At 43.5% G+C, this 26,673-nt stretch overlaps 1 protein-coding gene across 5 annotated transcripts in view; it reads right to left on the reverse strand.

Moving 5' to 3' along the window:
- adgrd1 (adhesion G protein-coupled receptor D1) overlaps positions 1-26,673 on the reverse strand; it is a 66,997-nt gene that overhangs the window by 23,275 nt on the left and 17,049 nt on the right. For all 5 annotated transcript variants that reach the window (XM_049000295.1, XM_049000285.1, XM_049000278.1 and 2 more), the window contains 4 exons: positions 26,457-26,598; positions 15,657-15,730; positions 14,288-14,411; positions 625-728 (listed from right to left, as the gene is read on the reverse strand). In XM_049000295.1, the coding sequence (XP_048856252.1) occupies positions 625-728; positions 14,288-14,411; positions 15,657-15,730; positions 26,457-26,598 (444 nt within the window). The remainder of the gene's footprint in view (positions 1-624; positions 729-14,287; positions 14,412-15,656; positions 15,731-26,456; positions 26,599-26,673) is intronic.

Here is a 26,673-nt window from a genome sequence, read left to right on the forward strand (position 1 = left end):
AAACAGGCGCCAAGAGAAATAAAACATCCCTTCGCAGCCACCATAAAATTGTAATTTGAAACACAACACAGTATGGCAAAAAAATATATAAATTTTATTCAAAAGATATAGTGCAAGCAAATGCAAAATGTATTTCTAAATGTGTAAACACAGTCCCTCAGAACATCCCTGGCTATGAAGCTTGGAAAACATTAATACTGGCGCACAGACTGTGGTCCAGGGCCATTAGGTTTGAAGCACTGAAGCACCCAGTGCCTACCAGAGATCCACACATCCCCCATTTGTGCTGTTTTTATGAAAAAGTAACTTCTGAAATTGAGTGGCCCAGTACAGTGGGCAGTGGTAGCTTGATGGTTAGGGAAGGACACTTGTAATTGAAAGATTGCAGGTTCGGATCCCTCACCAGCAAGGTACTACACCCTGGGTGTTGAATTAGCTGCCCCCTGCTGTGTCACATAGGGGTCAAATGCAGAGGATGCATTTTGTTGTTGTGTGCTGTGGTGTGTCAACAATGACAATTCAACTCAGTTGCTGTTCAGAGGGAGAAAACATTCCAAAAGGCAATGGAGGACGACTGGCACTAAATCTCATGCTTGGCAACACCTTCACTGCCCACCTACTTACGAGAGGATGGCGAAGGTCACCAGGGTGATGGCCAGACAGAAGATGGAAATGGAACAGCCGATATAGCTGATTGAGGACAGCGCCACCTGGTGGGCCGTTGTGAGCTGTGCGGGAAAATGACATGTTGACAATATTAAACAAATGAGGGATGTCGTCATACCTCTATAAAACAGATGGAATGTACTGATACCTTGCGTCTTCTGAACTTGAGATCCATAATTAGTCTTTAATTTACAGGCAGATTAGAGAATGAGAATGTACCACCAGTTATATATATCCAAAAGACAGATTATCACTCCATGGTCATTCTTCACCAGTTACTGTATTCCACAACTGATCCCATAACAGATTTCTATATACTGCAATTTGTTCTGTGTACCTTCCTCAGGCTCAGTACTGCTCCATCTTCTTCAAAGAAGTTAGAGGACAATTTCTTTTTCCTTCTATTTCATCCCCTCACTCTAGGATCTGTGAAATTCCCATAAATCACAGTAAAACTGTTCTGGGACAGACTTGCTAGTGAAAACCTCACTATATTGGAGAACGTGGGACTAATTGATCGAACAACACAGTTTATGGGAAGCAGTTGGCCTTTTTGCCCCATGGGGCACATTCTATTCCTGTCTGTGTCACAAACCACCATCTGATTCTTCTGCCTGTGCACTGCACCTTCCAAGTTGAGGGTTAATGCAAAAGGTATCACTGTAACTGCATGAATCTATATTTAATATATATTTAAGTTAAAGTAGCTAAAGTTTAGCACAAAGTAATTAACAGTGCAATATTTGCAGGCTTGCTTATGAGGTCAGTGTGTGGCTCAGCAGGTAAGGACATGTGAGATCGGAAGGTTGCTAGTTCGAATCCCATGATATGCAGTGTGATTTCACCTTTGAGAGAGGCCCTTAATTGTGAGGGAGAGGCTAATTCTGATTTCTAAACTGTACCTCACCGTGGATAAAAATGTTAGAGCTTGGCTTCCTTCTGAAAGCAGGACTATGAATGTCCTGTTGTCAAGCGCCTGTTATTGTAATAGTAATTGTGAAAGGCTTAACTGCCGATCAGAAAATTGTGTTCCCGCCCTCCTACCTTGCTTGACTTTCCTGGCAATTTAAAGTTACCATCATCATGCTTGTGGTTCTTAAATGAGCACAAAATAAGGCTGGATAATTATGTAAGCAGTATAATAAACAAGAAGATAGTGAAGACTTAACCCCTGAACAGGCTCTGTGTCACTGTAGGAGATATTAGGTTTCTCACAGAAGGCAGCGATGAAATTCTGCATAAAAACCGAGGTGGCGAAGGTCTTCGTAAAGTACAGAACGGCGAGCGTGATATTCTGCCATAGGAATCGAAAAAGTCAAATGCAGCTTGGATTCCGCACTTTCTAGCTAAACGGCTAAACAAACATTGACACAGTAGCATTAGCACTTCTTGTGATACAAAAAGGAGAAGCAATCAAGTGATCGGAAATGTGGACCGCCGAGAAACCGTGACTTTGGGGAACTGATGAACGAGCCGCGGGCCCAGAGCATGTACCACAGAGCAGAACGTCTTCATCGCAGAGCGCCCTGCCTCAGATGTGTGACGATGACTCCAGGAATCTTGTTAGCGGGCTTGCGGCTAAATATCCGTGCATGACTTCTGCCTGAGTTCATTCACAGAGTGCAGTTACAGCATTTAATGACCCAGGCCACACACAAAACTCAGAAGGATGCTTAACGGTGGGATAAATTATACCAAACCAGGAACCTAAGAGGTGCACCTTTTTCAGTTTGTGTCACATTTTTAAATTCCTTTAATTAAGCAAAGTCCAGCCATCCATCTTCCTGGTCAGGGTCGCGGGATTCAAACAGCCAGCTCTGTAATATATATCACAGTCGCAGCTAAAATTAAAATCTAACTGCAATAAATCAAAGAACAGTGGGTGGATAAGCCCTCAGCTATAGGACTCCTATGGAACGAAATCTAAACCAATATACGAATGACCCTTGTGGCATTTAAATCCAGAGAGAGAACCTATAATGTTAGACTGCTTTAATATTGTTTGCTGCTTCTGTGTGTGTTATATTACATTGTGGGGACCAATGTTCCCCACAATGGAATGAAAACCTGTTATTTTGACATTGCCGGGACCATTTTTCGAGTCCCCACAAAAATCTGTGAATGCAATTAAAAACTTAAAAATGTCAAAAGACAGGTTAGGGCTGGGTAGGGGTTAAGGTCGTCATGTTGGGATTAGAGTCTTATAGCCCAATAGAAATGAATGGAGAGTCCCCACAAAGATATAATTACAAACCTGTGTGTAAGTATGTATTACAAAGACTGACAATGAGCTTCGAAGGTGGAACCCTGGATCCACACCATCTCTCAGTGTCACTAACTCCCCAGTGAAGGGTCAGACAGAATCCCTGTGCCACGCCGTTGATCTTTGTTCCAACAACACCTAAACACTTATTTTTAACTTGTTTAAAGTTGACATGCCCAGCAGTAGCTGGGCATCCAATTAGGTGCGTGCACCCCACTCCCCCAAAAGCTCTACTCACACTTTCAAACCTTATGTTTTAGCTTCTGTAGTCTGCTTTGATGTTATTGATGCTACAACTCGGGCAGGCATTTCGGGGCAGCTACTTTGAGGAGGCCTCCACATAGTGAGTGGTGAAGCATTATTAATCTCTCTGGGGTAATTCTCTTTCACCAAGCCCGTCTTGCTCTCCATCAGTCACACATGCAGGTGAGAGTATTGGGGGTCACACTAAAGAGTCAGATACCTTGCACCACCTAGGTAGCCAGAGCCTTACTCAACGGCCACCAAACGTGTGACTGTTCCGGCAAGTCCAGGCTCAAACACCAGCACAAATAGCATTGAGCTTAAGTGAAAATAATCACAGAAGCCTCAGACATAAGAGTAGCCAATGCAACTGCCACAGGCACAGATGCAGACTCTACTGCACCGTGGCTAATGACTCTTAGCTCATGCTAAGTTATTGCATTCTCATTCTTCTGTAACAACAACACAAGCTAAACAAACTAACAAAGCTCATCGTCCATTGGATTGCAAAGCAAGCAAATAGTGATTACAGGGGCAGGGAAAATAAGAAGAAAGGCAGGAACTGCTGGACTGTATATCCCTCCTTTGGGTGTTTACTGGAATAAGTTTAAATGAGCAGATGAGGAAGTTCTCCTCACCAGTGGCCGATAGCTCCCAGTGACGACTGCACGTGTATCACCGCCCGGCAAATTCTGCTCACTTGCATTACATATTTATCTGACTCTGCCTTCCAAAGCGAAATACACAGGAGGAAATCTTGAGGTCAGGAAACAGGGTCGACCAGCATCTCGGGAGCAGTTTGGATTAAGGGCCTTGCTGACGGGCCTAACAGTGATACCATTCCCCTGCTGGCCACGAAATATTCGCCATGATCTTCCCGACATGGACACTGATAACTATCCCATAGAGATACACACAACTCACATCACACTGGGTAAAGCCTCTATTTTTTGTGGTTGTTGTGGTTATTCTGTTGACTTTTTTACTAAAATATCTCTCCTGCCCATTTCATTTCAAACAAACACGTAAGAAACCGAAGGAACACTGGTGAATAGTTAAAATTCGTGTTGCTGTTTGGAAATATCAATTAAACTTAAAAACCAAAACAAACACATTGCGAAATACTTATTAATCCATTATTCCACAGTGGCCGTACAAGATTCTGGATGCTCATGATACGTTTCTGCTGTCTAAAAATAAACAAATACATATAAAATACAGCCATTTATAATTATTATGATAAAAATGGGTGTTAGTCACCGCTCATTTTGCTATGTTAACCCTATGCTCTCTGCATTCTAATATCAAACTTTTCTCTCTGAAAATAAGGCAAGGACCCAAAATGTTTCACATCTGAGTACATACACTGCTCAAAAAAAGAAAGGAGCATTTATGAAAACACATCAGATCTGAATGGGGATAAAAATAATGCTGGTTTTCTGTACTGAAATGGAACAGTAATGTGTTAGGAACGAAAGCATGCCATATCATTTAATGGAAATGAAAATTAACCTACAGAGGGATGGATTTAAAGAAACCCCAAAAATCAAATTGAAATAATGATGCAACGGGCTAGTCAATTTTGCTGAAATTTCATTGCAGCAACTCAGAATCATACTCAGTAGTTTGTATGGCCCCCACGTGGTTGTATGCACGCCTGACAATGTCGGGGCATGGTCCTAATGAGACCACGGATGGTGTCCTGGGGGATCTCCTCTCAGATCTGGACCAGGGCATCACTGAGCTCCTGGACAGTCTGAGGTACAGCCTGGCGATGTTGGATGGACCCAAACATAATGTCCCACAGGTGTTCTATTGGATTTAGGTCAGGGGAGCTTGGGGGCCAGTCAGTGGTATCAATTCCTTCATCCTCCAGGAACCGTCTGCATACTCTCTCCCCACGGCTTCTCCAGACCCTTCACGTCTGTCACATGTGCTCCGTGAAAAAACAGTCAGAAAAGATGAGGAGGGAAAAATGTCAGTGGCCTCCACCAGTTACACCATTTTGGGGGGCTTTTCATTGTGTAGTGCACCTGTTGTTAATTTCATTAACACCAAAGCAGCTTAAACTAACAACCCCCTCTGCCGCGTAACTGAACAGATCAATATCCCCAAAGTATAACCGACCTGATGCTATACTCTGACTATAAAGTTTTCCTTTCATTTTTCTGAGCAGTGTATTTTGCCCTCCTGAGGAACTGACACAATTTCTCTGATCTCAAAAAACGACAATTTCAACTTTCCTTCGGTATATTGTACTAGGCAGTTAATATTCAGGGCAAATTGCATGTGCATCCAAAGTGTAAATATAGTTTTCAATACGCCATTAACGTCGCTGGAACCACTTTGTAGGACACCAGTCAGATCTCATCAGTTTGAGAGAGATCTTAATTAAGGTTTAAACTGGCCTTGTGAAAATATTGCCCTACGGCTCGGGTGTCGCCAATCATATGAGCTCACTGGGGCATGGAGCTCAAACAGGCTGCATAATTACCAGGGCGGTACCATCCAATTCAGCAGACACAGAGCCACCCGTGCCTCCACTGCTTGCTTGTGACATTAGGGACAGCTGGGGAAAGTATGGAGGAAACTCCACAGAAGTCCTGCTTACCTGTGCTCCATGGTTTTTGATGCTCAGCAGGACCAGACGAAGGGCCATCCCTGCCGGACTCAGAGTGAAGAGTCCTTAACGAACACGCTCTGCTCGACACGAAAACTGAGTCATACATCCTAGCGTGAAAACCACTGGTGTGACTTTTTTTGCTTCATTAGAAGCTCACACCATTGTATAGATCAACGATATGAAGCATTGTTTCTTGTCATGCCCCACTAATTAGTTGGTTGTTAATTCTTGAGATAGCTGTGTGGGTTTTTACAGCAGGCAGCTCAAAGGTTGGCACGATGGCTCAGTGGGGGGGCTTGTAGGTTCACACCCCTCAGGGCTGTATGCGTGTAGTGTTTCTGTTTTCCCTGTGCTGTGTGAGTCGCCCCCCCAGGTTCTCTGATCATCTCCTACTATCCAAAGGCATGCAGGTAGGCTAACTCGAGTGCCTAAATTGCCAGTAGGGTTCATTTGCCCTGCGATGGACTACAGCTCTGCCTCGTGCCTTATCCTGCCAGCGTATAGCATGCAGGATCCACTGCGATCCTGGCCAGGACCAGTTGTCAGGACATTGTCAGGATATGGCAGCTCTTTGATTTTTGTCACACAGTGCCACCTAGAGGAAGGGAAAGGCATGAAACTACATCCTCGCAGAAAAAGGGACTTGCAGTCATGTGTCACTTAAAGAGAGGGATACAACGATTTTGCCATCGCGCAATTATCACAGAGTGTACTTACACAAACGTAGGTGGTATAGCCTACTATACACCTAGGCCATATTGCCTAATTAACAATAAAAAGTACATGAAATACATAAACCAGTTATAGAGTAGATTATTATCAAGTATTATGTGCTGTTCATTATAGTATGTGCTACACTTTTACACGAATGGCAGCACAATAGGTTAGTTTACTCCAGCATCACCAGCAATCCGTGACTAATTCGTTGCACTTGGGCATCACTAGGCGAATGTAACTACTGCCGTACATGACTGCATAATCAAACATTTCAAGGCTGGAATCCACCATACACACCTGTAAACTGGTCTCATGTCTACAGTCAAGGTGTATTTCTTTGCATTAATGTTTAAAATTATCTGCCTCCATTTTCATTTTAATTAAAAATTTCATTTTAAGTTCAATGACAAGTTTGAACATTTTTATTGTATTTTCCTTTGGGTACTAATTCCCACTGGTGGATAGTCTATAACGGCAAAATATGTCACGTCTGACAAACAGCTGAAATGTTTCTGCGTCGGTGTGCTATTTAAAAATCCATAAAAGAAGCGGCATCGCTGATATCTAACAGGTGCATTTTCAAATTAATGAGCATCCTTCCTTGCAGTTAGCCGTATTGTCATAATCCCCTGACACTGCGCTTTTTACAACCTCAAAGAGAGAAAAAAAACACAAATGCTAAAACCCTAACTACCTTTTCATCATCATCTCCAAGGTGATTTGTTTTTTCAATGTGACTTCTTTTATATTAGCTTTCATTTTACTCGGTAAACTCCTGCGTTAATTTTAACTTCAGCATTTTACTTTCCGTGCGTGTGTTTGTGTGCACTCCGCGCAAGCAAGCATGTCATTGCAGTCACTTATAATCCCAGCTTCTCAAACCTACTGCTTATTAGACACTGACAATGTATAATTACACTAAGAAATATCCTGCTATTTTATATAAAGCAGCGGGGAAAAACCAAACCTGAGGGAGACTGACGGTGAAGTCACACGCCTCTTTCATCTGATTAAAGTGTTCCTGCTACAGATGGTCCCCAAAATTGAGAGGCTTTGGGAAGCTGTGAAGAAACTATTTTATGGGGGGGCGGGGGGGGGGGGGGGGGGCAGTTAAGCAGCGACACTGAACGAAGTATGTTTAACAGCCAGCTGTGGGATATTTTTAAAAACATGCTCCCCAAAAAATACTAAGGATATAATGCCACAGAATTACAGCCTATTTGAGGAATGGGAAGACCCAGCTTTCCCGGTGTTTGAGACAGCTGTGGTACATCACATTTTTAGCCAGCAGGTGGTGTAGTGGTTAGGAAATGGTGATTATCAGACATATTTGGCTCCTGTAGGGCTCGCCTGTATTAAGAGGCACAATATTTTCAGATTTCTCACGATAATCATTTCTCTACCCATGAAGAGAGTAGCAGATATACGGAGCTGTAACTATTTTCTTAAACCTTGAATGTTAGAAATGGAAGAAAAGTGAACAAAGTGATAAATGTTTACATCATTTCGAAGCTCAGTTGTTGAATTCTAGCTGTTTATATGAAATGTTTTATAAAGATAAAAATTGTTGTACTGTTTGTAGTCTTGAAATATGTATACACACACCCAGCTAAAGTTCCCAAGATTTCAACTTCATATTGAGACCTCGGATCTCTGTGACACCTTGTAACGATTTGCCTTATGAACAGTAAATTCAAAATATGAACCATTTTTTACCTTCATACATAAAAAAACCGCTGTTCTCTGAAATGTTTGCACCACAGCGTAGTACTGACCTCAAAGCGGATTGATTACGTTCTTCCCAACCCAATGTAAACAGTATCAAACCACAGCAAAGCCATTTTACACATAGACTGCCAGAAACATTTAGCAGAGTTTTGTTTAGAAACTCACAGTGTTTTCAGAATGTTTGGTTTACAGTGCTTTGTTTAAAGGAAGTTATTTTGAGAAATCGGTCAAACTGCATAAACTTGTGCTCTCTGTATAATTAGGAGGAACAGCATGCTGTCTGTAAACAGCGATGCAGCGAGACTCCAGGAGGGTGAAGCTACCCGTCAATTATGAATCCGGGGAGAGGAAGTGCATGATCAAACGAGGAGGCCAGAATGCCTCTGCAAGGCTGCATGGGGGTCGCCTTGCCAGGATAACGCAGGCCCACGGGGGGGGGGGGGGGGGGGTGGATTGTGCAGCATCCAAAATCCACATGTAGACACACAAACACACGCACACACATTGTATATCTGCATCGCTTTAACTGTGGGGCTGTCTCATTTATTCACATTTTCCTGCAATTTGCAATTAATGTCAACCCATAAAAAGTCAAACATAACCTTGTACGTATTGTGGCACTTTCAGAACTTCAGTTTTTCTTTTGTGGGCCTGTTTCACCAAGTTTGAAGACATATGGAGACATTTTCTCAACTTACAGGAAAAACCTGCAGAAAACCCCATGCCTGAACAAACATACGGCAAACACACACTACTACAGGCACAGAACACACACCCTCCTACAAGCACAGAACACACACACTACTACAAGCACACAGAACACACACTACTACAAGCACACAACACACACCCTCCCACACGCACAGAACACACACCCTCCTACAAGCACAGAACACACACCCTCCTACAAGCACAGAACACACACCCTCCTACAAGCACAGAACACACACCCTCCCACACGCACACACATGGGCAGGGCTCCACCTCCAACCACACATGCTCCAAACTGAAGCATGAAAATAAGAAACTCCAGCACATGCACAAACACAAAAAAGTGCACACGCACTCTCCACCAGCTACTGCACGCACAGAATACACTGCATGTCCTGGAGTATATCCCCCCCCACCGAGTGCTCCTGGGGAAAACACAGTCCCCAAGCAACCGTTTGGCTTCCCAACACATCCTGGCAGCATCTTACAGATGTGCTACGATGTAGAATCCGCAGACGGAGCCGGATGCGGGCGGCCTTACCAATCACCACGCTGAGCATCTTTAAAAACATCTGCTTTCTCCTCTCGCACCGCAGGCGGCTATGAAACGCTCCCATTCAAGGGTGCAATAAAAAAATTATACAATTAATGCATTTTTAACACGCCATAAATAAGGCTGATTCTGGCGGCATGCAGGCAGGGGGAAATTGAGGAAACATCGCAATCGTGAATATTTAAAACGAAAGATCAATGATCACCCAAAATTACGCCCATCTGAAGAGCAACTATCAAAATAAATGGCCCGTGGGAAGATGTAACACAGACCGAGCCCTGGGGCCTCATATTTTCTGTTTTCTTTAGCAGGAACAGAAAATGCGAGTAAAAAAAAAATGAAACCATAGTAAAATAATGAGAAGATCAGAGCATGCATTGGATTTGCCCACTGCCTCTGTGCTAATGAGACATTCTGATGCTTCTCGTTAAGGCTTTGTAGTATAGATTCAAGCCTCCATGAAAATGGCTGCGGTGTAAGCACCCACCCCAGCCCTCCCCACTAGTCTAACATCCATCAGAAGCCTAGGATGAACCTCAGTAGGTGGAGGGCTCTTGTGTGTACCACACCCGAGTGTGAACCATAACTTACCCTTGACCCCGCCCCCACCATCTTCACCCCGCCCCCAGGCACATAGGCTTGAGGTGTTAGTCCAGCTGCTTGCTGGACAACATCTCCATGGAAACACCATCAGCTCACCAAATGCTTTCATCACAATCCAACTGCATGTAGGTCTAAGTCTATTAATAAAGGTATGGCACTGATAACAGTAGTGACTCGCACTGGCATTACATCTTATCCAGTCATAATAAAATACAGTGTAAAATACAGCTACTGTATATAAAAGTTGACTTATAACATTCCTGGGGTTCGTACAAGACTGAAAAAAACCCTTTTTCAACAATGCATCGTGGATGCAGAATATCCTAACAAGTCAGGTCTTAAAGAACCGCTCGCTTCCTTGAACAACCTTACATGCATTATATGCATTGCTGTAATGAAGAAATGTGATTGTTTTTATAATCAGGTCCTTCCCGTACTGGGACTTATCATACCAGAACTTTCTCAGATATGTTTCATCTCAAAGACAACTTTCAGCTTAAAATAAAGTAAAAAGAAGACAAATTACAGAGAGTCCCATACCCCATCGCAATCTACTTATTAAACTATGTCCTGGCCCCATACAGAAGCAGGCCTAATGAGATATGTTAGCGCAACTGTATTTCGGTAAACAAAACCTTCCTTTATGTTCTGAAACGACCCTTATATCTCTGAAAACTTGCTGTTGTTATCCAAATAAACGTGGGCAGAGGGATGGGGAGCCTCTGGGGTAGTGCTGAGCTCTCGGGGTCTGAGCTGGAAGCCATTAAGATGCTAGATGGCTATTCTTACACACAGCACCAGAGGAGCCGGAACTCCCGTAAAGCATATGAAGTATGCTGTACAGGGTGGGGTGTCTCCTTCGGGTTCTGATTTATGGATACGCTGAGGTGAAGCACCTGGCCAGCAACTGGAAGAGGGTGTGGGGGAAGTGTGATCTCACTGGAGCAGGATCTCGAAACACGCTGACACCGATCCATTGTGGCCATACCATCGATGACGGTGATGACTGGTGACAAAAGAAGCCCCCCCCCCCCCAAATTAGTTTGATTAAAGTGAATAGATAATCCATGTCAGGAAGAGCATTTTGAGACTTCAGGTTTCCAAACTTCTTTAAACTTCAAAGGCTCCTGTGCTTGGTTAATTAGCTCAGATCTTCCTGTGCCCTGACTGGTTCGTTTCGTTCGTTTGAAAGACTCATCCAGCTATTTCTAATGAGCATTTGTGACACGTGCATGATTGTCGGAGACTGACCAATCAGCACACAGCAAGACGTCAGTGCGCAAGTGAAACCCAGGCCCTTCTAATTTAAATGGTAGCTTACAAATCCAGTTCTATCTCAAAGTGTCCTCTCTGGCATGCATCATCTGTTCACGCCAGCTTGACGAATAACATAACTCCGATCAACTCCACCTTCTGGCCCTATTTCCTCCCCTGGCCCGCTTTTCAAGCACTATATTATGCCAAGATATGTCATATGCAGAAAAGGTAACCAGAGCTGCAAGTGAGACAGTTTAACCTCCGTGTCTGTTGCTAACAACTGAAAGGCAAAGACGAAATAACAAACACAGCTTCGTCAGGAAAAGGGGAAACGGAATTGTTTGGACAACGTAAGACTTGCTTCTTCAAACCAAAACCACAAGAACCCCGGGAAACACACTCAATTATGGCTGACCACAGCCATTAAGCATTAAACCGCTGCTGAAACCGAGGCATTTACTCATGTTCACAACCGTCCGTGGACAAGTGGGTAATCCACAGGCACCCTCTAGTGGCCAATCTGGTTCCTACAGCAGACATTAAATACAGGATAGAAGGAATAAAATCACACATTTCTTTCAGTCTAACATGTTTCTTCTTGGTTAGATACATAGAAACGCACAACCATCTCACTAAAGCAACTAAATTAAAAGTAAATAACTAAAACAAATTCAGAGGCAATACTGTCACTATCATTGCTCACAAATTTATCATGCAAATTATTAAACAAGCAAATTAATTCTGTATTATTCACTTTTAGTAAAGTGTGCCACATCATTACACACTAATCAGTTCCTTTGAACAGTAGCAGAAGGATACTTTCTATAAGCACATCCTCATACCGGACATAGTTTACCATTGGCGCCATTCATTGAGCTGATTCATTATGAGTTTTAGTGGATTGGTACACGTTTTGTACATTTAAGATAAAATTTTGCTGAAGTTTCATCCATCCATTGTCAAAGGCGCGAAAAAGTCATTGACTTTCCAGTAACAAGACAGTCTGAAGTCTCACCACTCAAGTTTCGAGTCAAGTCCCAAGTCAATACAGGCAAGTCTCAAGTCAAATCTCAAGTCAAGACATTCTAATACCAAGTCAAGTCCCAAGTCAACAAATAAAAGTCTCAAGTCAAGACAGTCTAATATCAAGTCAGGTCCCAAGTCAACAAACGAAACTCCCAAGTCAATACAGGCAGGTCTCGAGTCAAATCTCAAGTCAAGAAAGTCTAATACTAAGTCAGGTCCCTAGTCAACAGACGGAAGTCCCAAGTCAATACAGGCAAGTCTCAAGTCAAATCTCAAGTCAAGACACTATTACTAAGTCAGCTCCCAAGTCAACAAACGAAAGTCCCAAGTCAATACAGGCAAGTCTCGAGTCAAATCTCAAGTCAAGAAAGTCTAATACCAAGTGAAATCCGAAGTTAGTAATCTAAAATCTCAAGTCAAGACAGTCTAATACCAAGTCAAGTCCCAAGTCAACAAACCAAAGTGTCCAACCAAAGTCTCAAGTCCTTAGCAAGTCTGAATATAATCCTTTTTTCCCGAATTAATGCCAAAACAAAGGCATATAGTATATGTATATTATAGCATACCAAAACCTGTACATCATACGGTATCTGCACAGTTAATAAACACTATGTTATGGATTCAATTAAAAATAAACCTCATACCACTGATTCCCACTTTCTTATAGTATATGCATGCAAATACTTAATTAAGAGAAATACATCATGGAGTTAATTTGTCCAGCCTGTTTGCGTGGGCTTCCGTCAGAACCCCCAAAGAATCTATGACACCTAATGAGATTATAAGAATAATTTGTTTACACTTTAACCTTGCATATTACTCTTAAACTTGAAGTTATACAGCTGTACCAGACACAGAACCATCAATCACCCAGCCTGCCATCAAAAATATCCAATATCCCTAAAATACCATGAGAGCTGATTTTTTTTCCCATCTTATCACAAATCCGCATCCTCTCATTCTGCAAAGTACTAAAGAATTCTTGACATTAATATACTGTACGTGTGTCTTCACAAAGTTCAATTCTGACAGGCCACAGAGTCAGAGAAGGAGTTCTCCAACTCACAAATGCCTTCTTCTGCCACCAGGCACTGAAGGCCTTCCACATCAGTTTGCAATAAAATCCAAAGGATATGTGCTATGGAATACGTATCCATATTTGGTCATTATTTTGGTCTGACTGCATTTGCTTTCCCAGTTCACTCACCAAATCCGGCTTTGATAATTCTGTCAAAATTCATCCAAATGCAAGCACCTGAGTATCTTGTGTAGCAAAGAGTGCTACCGCAGGACATTCTTACCGGCAGCTGTCAGACTTTATAACTCCGTTTAGCGTTGTTACTTTACTCATCACCTGTCTAACTGACATATCATCTGTCTCTCATTGCTGCTACTGATTTGCAGCTTGCTTGTACACTGTATATTTCACCAGGATCATTTACACCCCACCCCCCACACACATTTGTGTACATATCTCTATACATTTGTACATATCTCTATAAAAAATTTTCTTGTAATTTTTTTTATTTGTACTTAAAATCTTTGGTGTGTTTGTATAGACAACTGACCTACCTGTTCTTGTTCTTCTATATTCCTTTTGTATAAGAGCTCTGTAACACTTAAAATCCTCATTCGTGGGATAATAAAGGTTTATTCTATTCTATCTGTGCATATTGTTCTCTTTCAGTCATTAGCATTATCTTCTTTTCATTTTTCTCTATTTTTTAAATGTTCAATGCATGTTTTTTCTCAACTTGTGTTTCTGTAGAGTTCCGTTTGATGAGGCCTTAGAATTGTCTGCACTTTTTTGACCAACTGCGAAGTGTACATTGCAGATTTTTTTTTCTGACATGCTTTGTCACCCAGCTGTCTGTAAAAAGCTGATGATAGGCCTTACCTCCAAGGGTACCACTTGCATGAGAATAGCAAAGTTGGTGAGGTGGTTACATAGGCACACGGAGTAGGAGAGGTTCCCCTCTGAGCGAACGCAGCCCTGGTTGGACCAGATGCCTTCCTTAGTGCTGATGGATGGTGCAGGCGTGATGGATGGTGCAGACGCGATGGATGGTGCAGCCAGGGTCCAGGCACAAGACAGCATCAGGTCAGGCAAGAAAAATAAAAGGCAGCGAGAGGGTTAGTTAGCCTCTGAGTGCCATTCGTCCTCTACAACTGATCCAGAATACAGCTGCGCGACTCGTTTCCAACCTTCCCAGGGTCTCCCACACCACACCATTGCTACTCTCCCTCCACCGGCTTCCTGTAGCTGCTCGCATCAGATTCAAAACACTGATGTTCACCTACAAAGCCAAAAGTGGTCCTGCACCCTCCTACCTAAAAGAACTTATCTCACCCCACACTGCAGCATGTTCTCTCCTATCCTCCAGCACTGCTCGGCTGGTCCCACCATCCCTCAAGGCGCAAGGAAGATACGCATCTAGACTCTTCTCTGTTTTGGCACCTATATGGTGGAATGAACTTCCCCGAGATATCTAAACAGCCACGTCATTAGCTGTCTTCAAACAACCACTAAATTCCTCCCTCTTTTGGAAGTACTTGGATTAGCACTTCCAGGATTATACTCTATAATCTAAAAAAAAAAAAAAAAACTGTAATAAGGGCGTCTGCCAAATGTTGTAAATGTAAATCGATATGAGGAAGTATTACCTAAGTATTACCTAAGGAGTGAGCAAATGCCATTTTTTCTTATTCCCTCCCATTTGTACGTGTTATTCATGCCAAATTGCACCACATATGGGAAAGAAAACACAGATCAGAAACACAGATTCTGTGCTCCTCCCACTTACACTCATCAGCCAAGCAGCATTTTTCATATAATGAATGAATCCACACTGCAGGCACCCAGTGGACATTAGCAGCCTGGGAGCCCGTGAACGGCACTCGCACGCTTATTGACGTGTTTATTGACGTATTCAACTGTTTATAATAGACTTGATCTGGGAATGTGGCCTGAGTTACAGATTTCATGGGTTTTCCTAGGTAACCACTAGTTAGACACATACATAGATACAATGTTTCATAATAATGACCAATTGCTAATCCTAAATGAACAGAAAATTGCCACATCCAAATGCATACAATAAGCATTGTGCTTTAATAGAATAGCAAAAAGGCTCTAGTTACCAGCCCCAAACAGAACCACCATTGAATTACTTATTATTATATAATACATTTCATAATGAGTAAAGTATCTGCAATTATCCTAGTATTATATGATCCAACAACTGTAAGCCAGCTGAACCCTTTACCTGTAGTCCAGGAAGGCACAATAAAGGAAGACCTTGTTGCTGTGGTTTGAGGCCAGACTGTATTGCTGCATGGTCTGAGAACAGTAAAAAAAAAAGTCAAAATATCAGTGATAACACCAATTAACAGATGTTCTGTTATTAAAAAATATATACATTAAAATCAAAGGTGCAGCGTTCATAATTATCTTAAACTAAAATATCCTTAATTAATAGCAATCTGTTCTTAATGCCAGCTGAGGTTATTAAGGGCATGTTCTGCTTCTTCACCATAACCAACATCTCAGATTAGGATGTGAAGGATCAAAATGAGAAAGAAAAATGACATCAGATGCAAGTATGCCCCCCCCATTAACTTGATTGTTCCCCACATGAGAGAGAAACAATTTCATCGTGAGCATAATTATTAGGCAAGAGTTTCTTGCTTAAATCTTCTCTTCTGACCAATAGTTTCAGTCCAGATTAATTTCCCAATTAAAAATGGACTGTTTATAAACAGAGCATGTTGCCTCTTTGGTCAGACTACTTTCTACTTGGAGTGAAACAGTAGATACATTCTTGTGCAGAATTAGTATGCAAATTACTATTGCTATTAAAATGGGTAAAAATGTTATAAACATGTATAAACAGTGATAAAAACACAATAGAGTTAAGTGCCCCTCCCACTGATATCCACACAGGACAGTGCCCCTCCCCATGATATCCATGCAGGACAGTGCCCCTCCCCATGATATCCATGCAGGACAGTGCTCCTCCCCATGAGGCCCCCATCATCGCCTGACATAAGCCCCATTGAGAAGTACTGAGCCTTATTGAAGTGTGACCAAGGTGGCCAGCAGTACATGCCTCAGAGCAGCGTCTGGGACACAGTGCTCGCTGCCTCAGATAAAATAGGATGACGGACTCATGATGGTAACTGAGAAGAAAGATGGCGATACAGGGCACTAAACTTGGGGAAGTCGGCTGTGTATAACTCCTAAATGTTCGTTATTCTGTATATAGACTGAATGACTAAAAAAATTTTTTATTATTATTATTATTCTGTTGATGGTGAAGAGAGAAAAATCCACTTTTGATTGTCTAATAATCGTGCGCACAAATAACCAAGTTTTCATTTGTTTTTGTTTGTGACAAACTGACATTTTCTGGTGCCTGAAGCAAATGAAAACTTCACTTTTCACTTTTATAAGTCTAACCCAACTCTAGCTAAAAAATATACCGGGAATAGAACATGCCTAATAATTCCATAATCAGTGTATTTCTGTCAGCCTAACAACTGTTGCTAGAAGTGCATGTGGCTTGGCAACACAAATTCATTAACGCCCGCAAGATTTAATTAAGGAAATTAGACCACCTTCATTTTTTATTGTCAATGATTAAATCTTACAGTGTGATCTTCGCTCATGGTAATAATAAATCGCTTGACAAGTTCTCTCAGACAAAGTTCTCCAGGTGAAGTTCATTGGTGGAAAATCCCCAAACCAGCAACAGACGGCGACTCCCATAACCAGAAGAAGACCACCTTTGTGTGAGATGTAGTGCTCTGACCACAGGAACATGAAGCATTGCTCTGTATGCACTGATCTGCAACTGTTAGCAATTCAGAGATGGCTCAGCCTTAACACCAGTTATCCCCACGGCGAAGCTGTCAAACTAATTAGACAAGCTTATTTCCAAGGCCGGTCGACAGGCTGCAATCTGTTTTGGGGAGGGGTGACGCTTTCATGACCGTAGGAAGTTGACCATACTGGCTGCACTGCGATGTGTGTCTCAGGTTCCGTCTTGTATCTTATAACAAACAGAACCCCTCCCCTCGCCTCCCCGCATGAAGCAGTGGCACGGCCAGAGCGGAAAGCTTTCTGATGTTCTGACAAATCCATTTCATCCAGGCTTCTCCATCTTCCCCGATGGCTGAGGCCTTGTTCAAGGCTTATCAGGAATGAAAAAAGCACCCTTTCCTACAATTTAGAAGGGAGGAAAATACACATTTTTCTCTTCGAGGAGGAAAATTGCTCAACGGCTGCCGTGTGGCCAATAAACAGCTGAGGCAGGTCATCGATTTAACGAGACTCTGGCAGAAAGGGCATTTCCTGGGCTTTGCGAGGCAACTCGCTTGCTCCCGTGCCCATGAAGAGAGCCTCCCTACTGTCCTCGAGCCCTTCCTTCATTCAGCTGTAACTCACTTTTTCCACATCTCTCCTTCGATCTGATTCAGAGTCCTGCGGGACATTGAGCTAATGGTGAAAGGAATGTGGACTGAATAATTAGAGTCTGGCGCAAGTTCCAGGGTAAATCTCCCAACTCTAGACTCCAATTTCTGGAAAAAAAAAAACACAGATTTCAAAAGCTGGCATGCAAGCCGGCCCCTTTTTCAGCAGGGCGCACATTTTTTATTAAGAAATTGGATTAAGTCGTGCTAAGAAATCTCCGCTAACGTACTGTGACGAAACAAAAGCCTGCCTGTGTGAGGAGGGGTCGCCCTCACACAGAAAGGGAAAGAGCACCCTAAGCCCCTAACTCACTATATTGGTGGGTTAAGACCCAGTGCCCTCTATTGGGCCTTTGAGCAAGGCCCTTAACCCCAACTGATCCAGGCATAGCGGTCACTGGCTGATCCGGTGCTGTGACCCCAAACCTGCTCTCACCTGTATACATATATCTGTGCATGTTATGGAGAACAAGATGGGGTCGGATATTCTCAGGATGTTACAAGTTTGGGTCCGCAGCACAATTATGACTTACTCCGACAGTAAGTTACAAATTCATTTCTATAAGATTTCACATTTCCATTTCTATAGGAATTTACGTATTTCTTTTTATAGGATGTTACACACTCACTTCTGTCAGACGTGACACATTAGCTATTACTACTACTACATTTACTATTACTTCTACAGCATGCGACTTATTCCCTTCTATAGGACGTAACATATTTACTTCTGAAGGATGTTACACACTTCTACAGGATATAATCCAGCAATCATTTTCAGCCACTTCTATGTGCCACTACACAGAACAGTAATAGTCTCCACCACTGATGAATATTTTAATGACAGATTATTCATACCTGTTTATGCATGAGCACTTACATACAGTGCTACTAGATTATGGAAGCCACTCTATGTTGGCAACATTGAACACTGAGCTACTATGAGATGGTGCCTGGCAAGGTGGGAGGTGGGAGGTGGGCTCCTGGGGGTAAGAAGGCCACATATGCACACCACCCACCCAGCAAATGTGCCCGTAAGCTTTAAGGGGGTGTTAGAGACTCTCTATTCAAAATTACACAGGTCTTTTGGGGCTTAGTAACTTTCTTGTCGTAGTTAAACGAAAACAGATGGGCGAGGCGAATAGTGAGCGTTTAACAGGCGGCAGAAAAGGGGGGAACACCAACCTCAGCTCACTCACCCCACCCCCACCCACTCACTCAGACCCCCTCCTGCTTGGCAACAACTCTGTTTTCCACTGTTACCACCCAGTTACAGGTTACAGGCGAAAGACGGCATACAGATTCATTCTCACAATGGTAGACCATAAGCCCAGGCTGCTTAGCAAATACCATGTGTATGTGTCCTGCTGAATGACTTAGAAGGTCCAGGATATCTCATCCAGTGGGACTCAACCGAAAAACAGGTTGGAACCTGTGAGATATGGATTCCTGGTTCCCGGAGCCTCCACCTTGAGCCAGAGAAGAGCAAACCGCTCCAGGAGTTTATTAACAACAGAGGGTCCACAGGAGGGAAAAAACACAGAACCTTGGACACATTTCAAATAACAGCTAAAGAGATCAAGCAAAAGAGAGAATAAAATTACATTTCTAAAAAAAACCCAGAATCACAGCTCAGAAGGGGCTCCCTTCAGTTTAGGCTTTTTTGGATCCATGCAGAACGCAATTAAGTCCGCAGGTGTGTGTGTGTGTGTGTGTGTGCAGAAGGTGACTGCAGCACCAAGCAATTTCCATACCTTTTAAAATGATGTCACTTCCAGGTTTAGGGATTAACGCAGTCCGCGTCAGGTCGCTAAGGACTCTGGGCAGCTGATCTGATTCCACAGGCATGTGACGACTCCATAGCACCCCCCCCCAACCCCCCCCCCCCCATCTTCTGTTGACTCAGGGCAGGCTTGAAGCCGCATGTTAGGGGGAATCTGTGGCATGTGCTGGTGATTAGCACTCGCCTCACGTCACGCCTCAGGAATGACCCCCGACTTTGCCAGAGCCAGGGAGTGTACCAGTCGGCCCCTGTGATCTGAAGGCCTCCGTACAGTTTGCCATGAAACACTGATGCCTCAAGATCATGAGCAAGCGACAGAAAGGACTTCCGAAAGGCCTCGGAAAAAATACACAAAAGTGCACCGAGAACGATTCGACCTCCCCCACCCCCAAACCTGTCCTGTCATCTCTCTTGCCCAGTAGGTCCTTCCAGTGGAACTCGCAAATTAACGACAATCCCTTCCATATTTAGGCTGAAATTCTCTTGCATAGAAGTGTGGGGGAGGGTTTCGGGCTTCCTCAGATGAAGTTGAGTCTAAGCCCAACTGGGATTGACTCCTCTAGGCCCGGAATGAAGAACTAAAAGAGCCAGACACTGGCAAAAGCAGCCTAATCCCTCCCCCCGCTGCCCCCCGAGAGCTCCCATGGTCCCCATCACGCCAGAGAAGGCACCAAGGTCGGCCGCGCTTTAAAAGCTTCTGAAGGTAAGTGAAGAACACAGCGAGCGCAGGTCAGACTCAGGCCTTTTCCCAAATATGCAGATATGAAGGCCAGCACAGAAATAGCAGCTCTTCATCCCCCGTTCCTCACGCCGCGGGCAGTAATTAAAGACGCCAGACGGACAGGGTATAATTTGAAGAGTGGCCGCTTCTGGCTCGGGTGGATGCACAAGTCCTCCGCCCTCTTGCCGGATCCTCCGCATGATGCAGCATCAGTGGCTGAATCCGGTCTAGGAAACGCATGCAAATGAAGGAAAACCAATCCTGGAAAGTAGCAAACCCAGACAGAAGACTCATATCACACGCAGAAAACATTTCCCAGAACTAACTGGGCCCTGAATCTGCGGCAGAAACATGAAGGGATAGTGGGATATCCTGCCCCCCAGGGTTACGCGGTGCTACCCACACCAAAAGTACAGCGTCAGTGCGATAAAGACACCCATGGGAGACAGCGAGGTCCAGGAATGGGGGAGAGGGACACGTGTACAGAGGTGGGGGGGGGGCATGCGGGAGCCAGCTGACAGACTACGGGTGAGGTCACCGTGTCCCAGAAGAAAGCCTAACAGCTGCAGCCTGGGAGTAGCTCAGTAGGCCCAAGAAGCTGTCTCTACACCGGGGCTGCGGGGTGGTGGGGGGGTACGACGAGAAGAGGAATTTACAACATGGGCGCATGTCATTTGATGGACAAAGCAGGAGGACACGTGAGGGGAATAAACGCGGCTCTGGTGGCTTATTTTGTAGGTAAAATGAAAAAGTGGCAGTTATAATCAAACTTCCCCTATTCAGAGAACTGCTGAAACACTCAGGGCTGCATGGGAAGAATTTTGCAAGAGAATGGTGCAGTTCATCATTAGACCACTGGGGGAAAAGTGGCAATGTAACCAACCTCCTGTTGCTAGTAGCCCCATCACTCAACAGTGTCTCACCCACTACTACATAGATTGAAAGGTGAAGTTTAATTATGATTTACCCTGTATTTGTAATATATCGAATTCACATTTTATGCCTAAACTGTGCCAATAACATAAATGCAAACACCACCTGTGTTAAATGGTATTGTCATATTCTTCAGGGAATTCAGATTATCAGAGAGGAAAAGGAGACAGTCAAGGGGTCACCGATGGTACTAAACATCTCAGACTTCAAACTGTCCCCATCGCTCGGGACAAGCGAACACTGTACGATCTTCACAGCTGGACCAGGACACAGCCGTACCGTCTGAAGCAGAGTCCCAGCAGAATGAGAAGCGTCAGTGATAGACGTCCAGTAGCATGATAAAAATAAAGTCTTTCATTCTCCAGCACTTACAAATCAAGAAAAACGTTTTTTTTTTCATATTTTGCTTGTTTCTTTTCAAGTCACTCACTTTGTCATTTTATTTCACTTTTTAATAATATAACCCTATAAATACTACACAGAGTTTAATAAGCAGTTCATACTTCTCAGAAATAACAGGGCACTGTAATTTCAATCCACAGACGTGCCACACTTTTTTCAAATTACTAAGGGTTAATGAACGGTTGGCAGAAGGCCACGATTAAGTCTGACGGTGGCAATAGAGTGACGTTGAGGCGGCTAATTCCTCTATAGGACGTGTTCCCGGGGAGCTGTGGGTGGGGTGGGGTGTGAATAAGGGTGACTGTGAGTAACTGGCAAGGGGAGCGAAGGAAAATCCAAACCTCCATCTGCAACTGATCATCTCGCTCGCCGGAGTGCGAGCAGGAGCCGTTCCCACGAGATTTGGGTGTGTTTTGGGAGTTATAAAAAGCCCTTGGCAATAAAGACAGGTTACTATTGTGGTGAAATGACTGATACTAACTTTGGCCTCCTCATTAAAACCCATGGGGGGGAAATGCTAGCTAATTTAAAATGTAAAAAGTTATATTAGGCCTCAAAACGTACCTGTTCAAACACATTTACGTGTGAGTGAAGGTGACATGACTAATTATTTGATTTTTGACTTTATCAACCTACATACCAATATCACCTATAACACGCAGGAATGCCTAAAAGTAGATTGTCATAGCTGTAAACAGAAAAGTGAATACAGAAGAATATTTTGCACCATCTCACAGAACAACTGTGTTGTTTGGCGGGACAATCCAGTGTTCCCTTACGTCCTACCATCCTGCTGTAAAACATGCACCCTTAGAAGAGTTTATTAGGCCATGAAATAACTCCTAGTTTGTCAGCTCTTGTGCTTTTTTTCAACCGTTCTCTTTTAACACAAAACAACACAGGCTTCCTTGTGAAATCATTCTTTCCATTCCTTCATCTTATTCCTGGGCTGAGATGCATACTTGAGTTGAAAAGGCTCAGCGTTACGTTTGTATACTGTACGTCGTGACTTTTGGCCGCTGACAACCCAACACAACAGCCCCTGCCAGTCAAGCAGAATAATAAATCACCATGCAACCGAGGACCCATCAGCACCATGGGACAATAGTAGAAGAAGGATAACGGGCGTCTAAGAGACCCCACCAAGGTTCAATGCGGACCAACCTGGTCCTGGTCTCAGGGGTTAGTGTCTTAAAGAAGAACTGAAAGAAGAATTGATAACAACCTTCAATTGCCTGGAATAACATCTCTGGCCGTGTAATGGTTAAAAATGGTCGAAAGGGTTGACATCTCTGACCAAATCCAAATACAGCCCTTTGTGGATTGGACTCGACCCAGAAGTGACCGACTCAAATCTGGCTCAGACCGGACTGGCTCGCATCCGTGCATGTCAACGCTCACTATCAGAGCTACGAGAAAAACGTTTTTGAGTCTGCTGCAATATATCCATTCCTACAAAGCCTGCTGGTATCTCCCAACACCACAGAACAGCCCTCGGAAAAGAGCAAAGGTCCGTGAAACCTACTAATTTCACACACTCAGATCTGAAACCAAAGTAAAACCCACACCCCAAAAGATGCAGGGCCACGATGGTATTAAGGGAGCCACTTGCATCTCCCAAATACATGTGATCTCGATTAAAAGTTATTAGCTTCACGACAGAAGCAAAAATCCATTCCCTTTCCAACTTTGCGTGCGTCCAGGAATGTGCATCCTGGTTCCATATCTTCCACAAGCAGCTATACTTAAGGCCAAATGGTGTGTTTGCTCAAGCTATAGAAGCCAAAGGCTGTGCTTTTGAACACGTGACAAAAGTAATGCCTGAATCATTCATTTAGCTGTACAACTGAACATCATAAACAGTGCAGATAATTTTCAATGAAAGCATGGAGTAAACACCCTAACACGGATACCAGTATCTTTAAGAGAGAGCTGGGAAGGAACCCAAGAGCATGACGTGTACCTGATGACAAAAGCCCTCTACAGTATTAATACCACCCAGCTGTGGTAACCATGACAACATAAACGAGATCGGGAAGCATGGCACAACTGACTGAAGTACTATTCCACAACAGCACTCCTCCCCAAGTTTAATTAACTGTCTTCATTTGTGCTTTGAAGCCCACAATCTTTGAGATGCCAAAGTGGACACAGCAAATCACTCCTATCACACTAGAGGTAAATGGGGGTCGGGGGAGTCAAAGTTACAAGCATCCACAGTAGGAGATAGTCAGGGCGGGAGGTAGGGGGGACCACAAAGACTGGGAAAGGTCTCCTGAAGGCTTCCAAAAGGTCACGCTTCTTCCCAGACTGTAAATATCCAACCGGATCCAAACAGAAACCTCTGAGATGAGCTCCTCCTATATCTCGGAATTCTCTGCCCCTACAAAACTCCTGCCTCGTTCTTCACAACTGGATAAAGGGAGCAGCCATATGTGTTTCCATGTAAGAACCTGCGCTCTGTCCGGAGCTTGGTTTTCTGTTTGTTTCTGATGTAAACCCAACGAACATACTTTGCTTCCCAAACCAAACACACACAAAGTGGCAGTTCTGCCATAAATCCAGGCCACTATAGGACCCCTGAGGGCTTCCGCAGGAGCCAGTGTGCGATAAGTCTTTTGTTTCTACCAAAACATTATTGACCAGTTGAAAACAATACTTGCGAAACATGCAATGGTTAGAGTCAAGTTCTTTGCTTTTTTTTTTCACTGATGACGGCAATGCATTGGCCTTCGCTGTGAGTATCTTCACAGCCCTCTCGAGTGATCCTGTTTGGACCAGATTCTCGGTCCCGAGAGATCAGGTCGCGGTCTGTAATTCTGGTTGGCTCTCCAACGGTCCAGAGCTTGTCACTCCACATTCTCTGGCCAGCTCTTGAACTCGATTGTAAGAGCAAATGCAGCAATCGCTTGACAGAAATTAGGCCACATAATTACAAAGTAAACATTCCTCTCTCAAGGGCAAGGTGGAAAGTGGGGTTTGAGGGAGTGGGGGGTTGATGGGGTAGCCTGGACCAACCCACATGGTTTTTGACTGATGCGGAGCATCTTCAGAATAAAGGGATACGCATCCGCTAAACAGAAAATCATTTTAATAGTTAGTGGAAACCACTGCCTTGGGTTTCCGCTGAGTATTAAAGACACCATCTGACATGTGAAACTGACCGATTAGCAACTAATTAGCAAGGGGGTAATACAGCCCCGAAAACACATCATGATATTTTCTACAATTCTGGCAATAAAAATATTTATGACAATACTTCCAAACTCCACTTTTTTTCAAAGCACCAACTGCCAACAGGATCAACTCATGCTGTTTACAGACAAACATCGTTTCACACAGGAAACACTTAACACTCAATATAAAAGGGAATGTAAACAGTGTAACATGCAGGTCTCTGGCTCACATTATTGATTTCTGAGAAGGTCAGTGTAAGACTGAACTCAAACTGGATTAGTACCGAGCAGTGCTGAGAGTAACAGAAAATCGAATCAGGTTTAAAAGGAAAGAAATGCAGCCTTCGATTTCTGACCCATTAAGACAAATAACTCTAGTTAAGGAAACAAATGTAATTGGCTGGCTGTTATATATTTCAGCAAGTGACACTGGATTGTGACACGATAATCTAAAGTAGCCTGACTGACCCTGTCTTAATGTTGCCTTCAGTGAAATAAAGAATGTTTGAGTTAGAGGCATATTTCAAAAGCTGTTCAGTCACATATTCTTAACATTGAAAACTGTTTCTACCAGCCACATATTATCAATTTAATTATCTGTGATCAGTTAATTAGTTGTTATACAAAGTGGCAGCTCTGACAAGACTGGAAGACGAAACGTCCCACTAGGAGGCAAAGGCACTGAGTACATTTAATTAGATTTATTTAGCACTTAGTTTTAATCTGGAAACGTTCAGTCAGAACTGCACAAAGCATCATACCTTCTGAATATTCCATTTTTAGGGTCAGGTTTCCAAGAGAAAGACTAAATGTTTGGCCATTCATAACATTGTCTGGAGTTTCTTCCCGCGATTGAGCCAATCAGGTTGACTTTTAAGGTCGGATTTCTGATAGAAAGACTAAATGTTCGGCCATTCATAACATTGTGTGGAGTTCCTTCCCACAACTGAGCCAATCAGGTTGATCAGAGAACATTCTGACAGCATGTATGGGCGTCCCTCTTTCAGTTGCCCATGTCTCGCTTTGATGGCTTGTGCATTTATCCGGGGTGCTTTCGTTTGTGCCATATTCATCGTGAGCCTCGTCGTTAACCAATGCCATATACACTCATTAGCTAATTAGCATCAGGCTTCCAGCTTGCGTCTCTGCCTGGAAGACAAACGCCAGATGCAACAACAAAGCAAAAAAATATCCTTTTCACAAAGGAACTTATTCACTCCTTTCAAAGAACTGAAAGGCCATGATTCAAATGCCAATAATTATTCCTTTTCTTTCTGTAAACCACATGTTCTAAGACAGAAAAAAGTGTGTCAGTCTATGGAATTAAAAATAGAATTCCAGCGTTGGCAAGCGCCATGAATTGGAGCTAAAATTTGGAGACAAAGAAAGGGGTTTCTCTTTATCCATTTCACAGAGGGAAGAGGTCAGAATGAGAAAAAGGTGTTCTTACAAATACAAAGGCCGGACAGAGTAATGTCAGTGACCCAGCCCGACGATCTAGCGCAAGAATGATCATCCCAGCTGGTGGAACGTCAGAACCACCAGCCACATCCCTATCGTCCCACATCGGGAGTCTTACCAGAAAGTGTGTCAGGACGATCTTGATCAGGGGAGAGCCAGAGAGGTTGATGGACAGGGCCGGAGACGGCTCCACGTTCAAGGAGATGAGGAAGCTGGTCACTTGAATCTTGTGGTCTTTGAAGCCGGCAGCCCCATCGATCCTGCCGGGTTCAGTAGAACGGCACACAGCCATTACACAGGTGTGGGGCTATTAGCGTTAACTTAATCATAAGGGG

This window comes from Brienomyrus brachyistius, chromosome 2 (assembly GCF_023856365.1).
Source record: "Brienomyrus brachyistius isolate T26 chromosome 2, BBRACH_0.4, whole genome shotgun sequence".
Lineage (NCBI taxonomy): Eukaryota > Metazoa > Chordata > Actinopteri > Osteoglossiformes > Mormyridae > Brienomyrus > Brienomyrus brachyistius.